This window comes from Syzygium oleosum, unplaced genomic scaffold (genome assembly GCF_021117445.2).
Source record: "Syzygium oleosum isolate NSW1041296 unplaced genomic scaffold, Sole_v2.1 Sole_v2.28, whole genome shotgun sequence".
NCBI lineage: Eukaryota > Viridiplantae > Streptophyta > Magnoliopsida > Myrtales > Myrtaceae > Syzygium > Syzygium oleosum.
The window spans coordinates 3,571,902-3,580,846 of record NW_026607512.1 but is presented as its reverse complement, the minus strand read 5'-3'; the positions used below and the strand labels follow the sequence as shown (position 1 = coordinate 3,580,846).

Below are 8,945 nucleotides of genomic sequence, written 5' to 3'. Positions count from 1 at the left end.
TCCATACGAATATGCTTATCACAAATGACTGAAAAAGTACTTGTTAACGAGTCTATTTTTTTTTTAATTTAGGCCCTTGGAATATGCGTTATTTATAGTACAAGTCTTTCTTTTTTTGAGAAGAGGATTTTTTGAAAGTTTGCATGAGATCAGCCACTTAAAATTAAACAAAGGAAGGAATAAGGGGGACCTTTTAGCGTCATCGCTTTGTTGCGTCTCCCTTCCATTGTAATAAAGCGAGATCTCATGTTCTGTTGTGACTTTAGCAGCATCATTCTCTCTTTTTTATTTTTATAGAAAGAGAGTTTAGGATGCTTTTGCTTACATAATCTATTCTTTTTGTTTTTTCAATTTCGTTTTCATCTTTAGTGAAAGCAAAATAAATTTGAGAATCAGCGTTTGATTAGGACAGAGTCAAATGCGGTACATTAATCACGACTTCTTTGGACAAGAATATTCTTGAGGGAGCATGATCATTTCTCCATAGCAAGGTGATCATTTGGCAAGCCAGGCGTTGGGCTATGAGATTGGGCCTAATCCACTTGTTATCAAACTTTTGTATACAAATCTTCGAGCCGGGCCGGACTTGGCCGGGGTCACACTAGGTCGGGTTGGAGTTTCTCGCTAAATGTCCTCGCGCAAGCCGGTCTAAAAATGTCTTCCAACTAAGCATTGGGTTGACGGTCAGGTCTTCTGCGGATGGAGCCCAACCCGAAGCACGTGGATGAGTTATTTCGCGGGTATCTATAGTAATTACTAATTAGTCTAGTCACTGACTCTAGTGAAACCACGTCATTCGGAAAATAAAAAAGAAAGTGAGAGAGACGTGTTTTCCAGGTTGCCTTGATTCTAAACCATTGTTTGGACCAGAAAAGCGTAAAAAAAATTTGCTGAAGAACAACTGATATTGATAGTGCAAAGCTAAAAGGAATATCAATTTTCTTTTATCCACGGATCAATAGATAGACAAATACTCTTTTCTTTGTGGGACATGTGGCCTCAAAATTAGCAGCGATCGACGAGGTATTCAGACAACAATCCTAGTAGAAAAGTTCATATTTGGGTCGTAGTTGGACTGCTGGCTCATGGTGACATGTACTTAAAAAGCATTATTTGAACTATCAACCACCTTAGATCATGCAATCCGCTGAAAGGAAAGTTACCATTTCTTGTTGTTCTTCCATAACGCTCGTTTACCGATTCCCAAAATTTGATTGTGGAAAACACAAGACAAATCCAAATTGCCTATTAACTTGTACAACCATGAACACCCATTGTTCATTGTGAAGCAAGGGAATAAGCATCAAAGAGAGGTTATGATTCACTTCACCCTGTTACTACAGAGCATTTTTCACATCTACAGCAATACAAATACACCCCTCTTGTCTGGTTTGATTCGGCTAGAAACAGATTCACTTGCAATCGAAGCATGGAAAAATTCTTTGTGTGTCGTATCGGCTACGGTGGTCGTCAACGGGACAGCATGTGTTGATCTCCCTTTCTTCTAATCCTCCTGCAACAAGCAGTTTCTCTGCTGCCTTATTGTTTCTTTTTTTTTTTTGACCTGATGACAGTTTAAAGTGATTGAAAGTTGAAACTTCAGGACTGTTCACACTTTTTTTTGAAAGACACTCATAACTTACATAGACGCTATAACATTCACCAGAAAAATTTTGCCTTTCAGGAGAACCATCTCTTGGCGCTCTGGGAAGCCTTCAGCTTCATCACAAGTTCCTCGCGTTGAGCTTCCACCTCTGCGTACTTGAGGCTCATATGGAGATAGCGATCACGTATGTCTCTCAACTCGGACTCTAGCCGTGACTTTGTGCGCTCAAACTTTTTTCTCATGACTATTTCGCCTTCGGGAGTTTCTTTTCTAGGAGAGTCTGGAGGGGGATGCCCTCCTGGCAATCTGCAGGAAAAGGCGGTCTTTAGCCACTGCTAAAATGGTTGAAAATATGAGTTTCATATCCGGCATACATATGTTATCCGGGCAACACTTCTTTAGTTGCACACTTTCAATCTTCTATGCAAATTACAAATATTAGATATTCTATGAGCAGAAATCTAGGCGCTAATACTATGAATATCTTTGAGATATCACATGAAATTACCTGCTAAGTGGAATATTAACCGAGTCATCCTCTACTGCAGAATCAACAAGATCATTCTCAAGTAAAGATACTTTTGATCTAGGATCGACTCCAACATCATAGAAGCTTTCGGCATCGCTTTTATTGATATGGATGTCCTGTCAAGTGGACAGAGGAGAGGGAGAATATGAATCAATGATGACATTCCAATTTTCAGATGAATCATCTACAAGCAACGACATGACCACCAAAGCTTTAATAAGAGAAAATTACGGAAGGTCCACAGAAATGAGGATGCTGAAGCTATAATGAAAGGTTCAAATTCACAGAAAAGTGAGGGTAAAACACAGAAAGTGAAGAGCTGCTTGTGTTACATTACCTCTATGTGATGCCGGGCATTGGATATCTTAGGTTGATCTTTCACTACTTGTTGCCGTACATTCTTCGCCACCAGCTTCCTTCTTATCTCACGCTGCCACAATAAATACAGTTTATGAGTTAAACTCGATATATAATGATGACAAGTGCACTCAAACAACTATAAATGAATATCCCAACCTTTGACGAGCTTGAATCTTCATTGGCTGAATTTGCTACTTTCATATGAGCTTTAGATAATCCCGGGTTCCTTGTTTTGTTAACATGCTTCTGGTTTTTTTTCTCTTCCTTCATAGTATTGAGTTCTTCTTCAGAGGCTCGGGCTCTTCTCAGGTACTCGTCTTTCTGCTCTTCAAGCTGTTGTGTCATCCGCTGATAGTGCTTGTGCTCTCTCCTGATCTGGTTCAGCTCATTTTTCACCTCGACAGCCTCATCACATTGAGCCTGTTTGGCCATTAATTCACCCTCCGTACATTGAAGCTTCTCTTCTAAGATAACTTTGCTCTGCCTGCAATCTTCCAAATCATTTACCAGCTCCTGTAGGGTGGAGATTTTCTTGACAAGTACATTTTTCTCGGCCTTCAGGTCCGTACATTCTTTGGATACTAATCGCAGCGAGGCTGAAGCTTCCTCTTTATCGTATTTGGTTACAGTGAGCTCATTTTTCAACGCCAAAAGTTGATCCCGAAGATTCTCAAAATTTTGCAGATGGGCCTTCATGTTGGTGGATTCATCCATGAGTCGCTGGCGGTCATATTCACATACAGTAAGCCTCAGCTCAAGTTCGTTAACGTTGGTTCTTAATTTCTCTTCCCTCAATTTGTGATTCTCCAACAGCTTCGACAGTCTCTGTTCAGTAGCCTCCAGTGCTTTCTGGTCCTCTTGGGAAGCAGAAAGTTCCTGTATCAGGTCATTCACTTTCCTTTCGTACTGTTCTTGCATCTCATTCAATTGACGATCTTTCCTTTGCAGTTCAGATTGAGTTTCGCGAAGAGCAAGTTCCAGTTCAGCTTTATCTGCACATAATTTGGATATCTCTTCGGCAGCATCAGACACTATTCTCTCTCTTTCATCATGAATTTCTGATATCTGATTAGTCAAATGTTTGATCTCTTGATTCAATTCATGATCTGTCCTTTGCAGTTGAGATCGAATTTCGTGAAGAGCAAGTTCCAGTTCAGCTTTATCTGCGCATAATTTGGATACCTCGTTGGCAGCATCAGACACTATTCTCTCTCTTTCATCATGAATTTCCGATATCTGATTAGTCAAATGTTCAATCTCTTTTTGAAGGTTCTCGACTTCAACTGTTTTGCCTGCGTATATCTGATTTAACATGCTCTCTCCCACAGCAAGCTGCTCCTTGTGTTTGCGGTTTTCATCGAGAAGTGCATCTATTTCTGTTTTAAATGTTCTTTCTTTTGCTGCGACATCGTCAAGCAGGGAAGAGATATTTTCTTCTAATATCTCAACCTTTGTGGAGCAACCACTTAGACAGCTTCCTAATTCCTCATGCAACTCCACGTTCTGCATCTTTAACTTTCCGTTTAATTCCTGAAGAGAGTAGCATTCTCCGGCAAGACTCTCAACATCGGCTTGTAACTGTGCTCTTTCTTCTCTAAGATGAGCACATTCTTCCTGAGCCTCTGACCACCGGTTTCGCATTTCCTTCTTTTCTTTTTCTAGCTGAGTCTTCTGCTTCTTGCTTGAAAAATTCAGCTTGGATATCTCATCCTGGAGGCTCTCACACAGTGCTCTCGATCTCTCCAGCTCCAACTGGGTTTCTTCCATCTTGTCCATCAGATAGCTTAGTTGAGCTTCCATTTCTGCTATTCGCATAGACAAGGCTACATTTTCTTGTCCAATCTCAGAATTTTTCCTCTCAAGAGTTTTGTTGGCAGAAACATGGGAATCCACACTGCCGCTTAGAACCACAAAATCATTTTGGACGTCAGTGAGGCATTTAGCGGTTATCTCACTCTCTCTGTGCATAATTTGCAAATTCTCCTCTAGCTCAATCTTTTCCTTCTCTAGATCTGAAACCAGGGCTTCTAGTTTAGTATGGCATTCTCTCAGGTATTCAATCTCCTCTTCTTTCAAAAGTAACATCTCCTCAATTTTTCGCTCCTCATTCCCATCCTTGACTGAGTCCTTACCAAATTCTTCATCTTTGTCCTCTGCATCCATCTTCAAGCACTCATTGCTTTTTTCATTTGCAACGAGCATTTCATTCACCGCCTTATCATTCTGGCCATCTCTACAGTCGATTGCGACGTAAAGACAGTTGTTCAATTTCTTAAGCTTATATAAGAGGTCTAAGTTTTCTTCTGTAAGCTCATTGCAGTCGCTCTCCAGCTCCTGAACCGTTTCTTTTAGGGACTCGATTTCTTTAATCAGATACTCATCACCTCCGTCAGCAGACTCTCGAGAATGCTTTTCTTCAAGAGTCTCGGTTAGCTTGGCCTCTAGATTGGCAATTTCTTCCTCCTTATCTGATAATTTCCTTGTGTATTCTCTCTCAAATTCTAAGAGTCTCTTTTCCAAACCGACTTTTTCATCCATCATAAGCTTTTCGTCTTCTAAGGCCTTTTCCATCTGTTGCAGCTTAACTAGCAGATCCTTCTCCGATTCCTGGGTTTGCTGCAACTGGGTCTTTAGACTCTTGTTTTCGGCTATATTTGATAGTAGCAAATCCTCCATATCACTGAACTTTGACTGAACAATTGCAACATTTTCCAACTCAAGTTTCTGCTTCTCAACTGTCTCTTCGAGCTCCTGTAGAACAGAAACAAGCTCAATGTTCGATTCCTGACTTCTGCTCAACTGCAGAGTCAAATCAGCATTTGTTTCTTTCAGGAATCTTATTTCTTCCTCCAACTCCTTTTGAATGCGGCCTACTGCTTCCTTTTGGCCATTTGAATCATCCACGGTCGTTTGGTCCGCTAGTGAGTTGTCAAGCAGCAGCTTTAGCTGTTCGACTTCTTTTCTTAAGCACTCCCGTTCCGTCTTAGCTGCCGAGAACTCCATATCCAGATCCTTGTGATTCTTGGACAGATCAGAGAACTCCTTCCTCACCATATCCAAATCGAGCATTAGCTTTTGCGCATTTCGCTCCCACATTTTAGCCTCCGCACGAAGCTCTTCTATCGTGTCTTCTGCGGCTTCCAACAGATCTTTAGAGGAACCAGAAATCCGCACAGATAACATTTCCTTGTTATTATGTGACTGATCACCCGAACCCATAATCTGTGAATTAGAGAATGGAGGATTCAATTGAGAAGAGCTATTGATCAGATTGCCACCATCTACACTGAGGGAACTGACTGAAGTCTCTCCAATGCTTTGGTCATGCCTGTCAACTCTCAATTTATTTTCAGGTGAAAGGTCTTCTCTGTGAGAGGAATTTTCTGCAGAGCCGAAGCTCTGATGAGAAGCAGAGGACGAAAAACTTGTTTCCTACAGAGATGTCAAGAAGTTCGGTCAATTTTTTGTGGCTAATTGACTTAAGAAAGGTAAATGAGAGCCTGCCTCAAATATTTGTGCAGTATCAGCATCACATGATAGTTAGTGACTTTGACAACACTTTAGAATCTGAGATATCATATTTCCTCAGACATATTCCAGGAAACAAATTAGCACCTAAGTTATAATTGAAGTAATTAACAAGGAAAAATGCAGCTCAGTATAAAAATATACAGATGCACTTAGAGGAAATCGCTATACATACCCTACTTGCAAGATGTTCCGGGCGCGAAGTTGACCTGAGTTCTTTGTTAGAGGAAGTGGCAGCGTTCTCTGTGATTGTGCTTCCGGACCTATCTGACTTGAAGTCCCCATCGAGGCTGTTTGAGTTCAATTCATTGACTTGAGAATTTGTCTCCTTAGATTCATCATCCCTGAATGTATGAACGATTAGTTGCTAAACAGACAGCTAGTGAAAGGCAATGAAAGGGAAGAAGCTGCTAAATTGTCTTCAACCTGAGCTTTGTTCTTGAAGTCAGGCAGTGTATTGTGACCTGCAAAGCAGTAAGGTATGCAAATCTGTGTTAAGGAAATCTGAAGAGGCACAAACATTACTAGGACATCGAACTTATGCCAAACATTGTACACTCAAGTCAAAGCCAGTAGAATCAGGAGTAGGAACTTATATTGCGGTTTACAAACAATTTCTTCAACTGATCCTCCTAATTGGAATGCATGTAAATCATCCGTCACTAACGTTCAGTTCATTTTACAACCGCAAAGACACAAGAATTGGTTGGATATTTACTCAATTCTATGTCAACAGCGAAAACTCTTAGCCAAAAGAAAAAGAAAAGGCAACAACATTTTGATCTCTCCAAACTACTCTTTTTCCTGTGAAGAAACTCACTACATTTCCTTCTTTCTCTTTGTTTTCTTTACTGGCTCATTTAGATTTTGTTGCACTTAGCTCATTAGATACATGTTGTACTTCATGTGCTCCTGATATAAAAGGTAAAACTAGTGTAGTACTCTACTGTCTTTCAATGCTGCTGGGGTACCTCTAGCTTCCGTATCACAGTTCCAGGCAATTGCCTATATTTTTTTTCAATGATTTGTCAATTCCGAGAAGAACAAGAACAGATATGTGCCTTTTAGTACAACTCACTTGTAACACTGTTCCGTAGTTGCACTTCTTCAGTGGGACTGAAATGGGGACAGAAGCGCTGGAACTGATGTAGTTTGTCACGTTGATTGTTGCCTCTCCGAGGATGCCAGATCTAGCTGATCCCTGTAATAGACAGCCCCCGGAATTGTGACTACCACATATATTATCTTGCAGCGGTTCGTACTAAGCATCGATGAAAAGCTCACACAAGCTCTATTAAGAACTGACTACTTAGAAAGTGTTGATTAGAACCAACGTTTTCTGGTGTGATACTTATAACTATCAATCATCATGTATAAAATCTGCAGTGCTGCGGATGTTACCATGGAAATGATGAGCTTCAAGAGGCAGTCTTCCAATTCTTTGGAAGAATCATCATGCGAAACCAACACAGATTCCGCCAGAGTCTCAGTCCATTGACAACTTCCATTTCGCACCACCGCTTTGCTCGACTTAGCAATTGTTTTCCCCGTTTCTACAGAAATTACGGAAACAAAGAGCTTGTCCCATCCTTTTGGTACCTGTTGTGGCAAAAAGGGTACCAAGAAATTAGTCTATCAATTACTGAAAAATGCAGTAACCCTTTAATTTTGATGAAAAGGAATGCAAACTGGATCTAGTTCAAGAGAAAAAGGTTGAAGCTAAGTTTTATTTTTCTTCAATGCACAATATAGCTGCACTATTACCATGATCAGAAATTCTGTAATCCAAACCTATCATGATAAACAATACCAATTTCAACTATATGTAATGGATGACAATTTTTGCCACACTTTTGCATAACTTCCTTAAACCATTTGTCTGCTTGACATATCAATGGAAGAAGATTGCATCAATCACAACATAGGAGATAAAGATCTTCAATTGTGTAAAAGGAAGTCTTTTAATCAATTAAATATGCCCCACAATGCACGCACACTTACCATTTTAGAGACCCAAAAAAAAAAAAAAGCAAGGAAGTGATTTAGTGCCAGTATGCCTCGTGACCCTTGAGATCAAACTAACTTGTCTGACACTGAAAAAAGCGACAGAAGAACAGGAAAGAAAGTGAAGGAGTACCTGGAGAGCTTTGAGCTGAGAGAGCTTGAAATCAAGTCTCTCCCCTGATTTGGCAGGTCTGTTCCTGTGCAATCTGAACATCCTCTCTTTTGTTACAGTTCAATGCTTCTTCACTCAGTTTTCTTAGAGAGCTTCATATGAAGGGTATGATCACCCAACTTAACTACCCCAGAAACAACAAGGGCAGACATTGCTTAGAGAGCACCAATGAGGGAATGTAGGAATAAATGACAGACAAAGCAAATCGGGGAGAGAGAGAGAGAGAGTTAGCTAGCTGGTCATTGTAATATGGGTTAGTGTTTTCTATCTTCTGCACCAAACTAAATTACCAACTTTAGGAGTTTCACCAGAGAGAGAGAGAGAGAGAGAGAGAGAGAGAGAGAGAGAGAGAGAGAGAGAGAGAGCTGAGCCACCAAATTTAGGACATGAAATTGGGTGGTATTGTAGTGTAGTGCAAGATAGGAATCAGCAGGGCCGGGCATGAGTTTTTGGTGCAACAATGTGTGTCATTATATAAAAATTAGGGTTCTATATGCCATACAAAGTATTTCAGCTTAGATCTAATCGAGATTGTTTCAAAGGATGAAAATGGGTAACTTACATATGTAAAATCAGTACACAGTCGCTCAAAACTCAAAAAGAGATTTCAATGACTATAACTTCTTTCTAATAGCAAGATCTTAATTATCGTTTTCGAGCGCCTTGTCATGACTGTAGGATTCGATCAGTCACCTTTGGTTCAAAAGGATTCATCATCGTGCGGTCACATTTCATGGACTATACGA

At 40.3% G+C, this 8,945-nt stretch overlaps 1 protein-coding gene and 1 long non-coding RNA gene across 2 annotated transcripts; one reads left to right on the top strand and one right to left on the bottom strand.

The window, feature by feature from the left end:
- Window positions 1–1,297: 1,297 nt before the first annotated feature.
- On the bottom strand, window positions 1,298–8,361 carry LOC115675243 (uncharacterized). The gene is made up of 9 exons (XM_030597838.2): window positions 8,161–8,361; window positions 7,425–7,622; window positions 7,102–7,224; window positions 6,450–6,487; window positions 6,199–6,367; window positions 2,652–5,927; window positions 2,473–2,565; window positions 2,115–2,251; window positions 1,298–1,912 (listed from the first exon to the last, which is right to left on the bottom strand). The coding sequence occupies exons 1-9, from the start codon at window positions 8,239–8,241 to the stop codon at window positions 1,681–1,683; spliced, it is 4,347 nt and encodes a 1,448-aa protein (XP_030453698.1). The 5' UTR covers window positions 8,242–8,361; the 3' UTR covers window positions 1,298–1,680.
- LOC130135163 (uncharacterized) lies at window positions 5,848–7,432 on the top strand. Its single transcript, XR_008814637.1, has 2 exons — window positions 5,848–5,983; window positions 7,135–7,432. It is a non-coding gene; the product is annotated as an uncharacterized LOC130135163 (long non-coding RNA).
- Window positions 8,362–8,945: the final 584 nt, after the last annotated feature.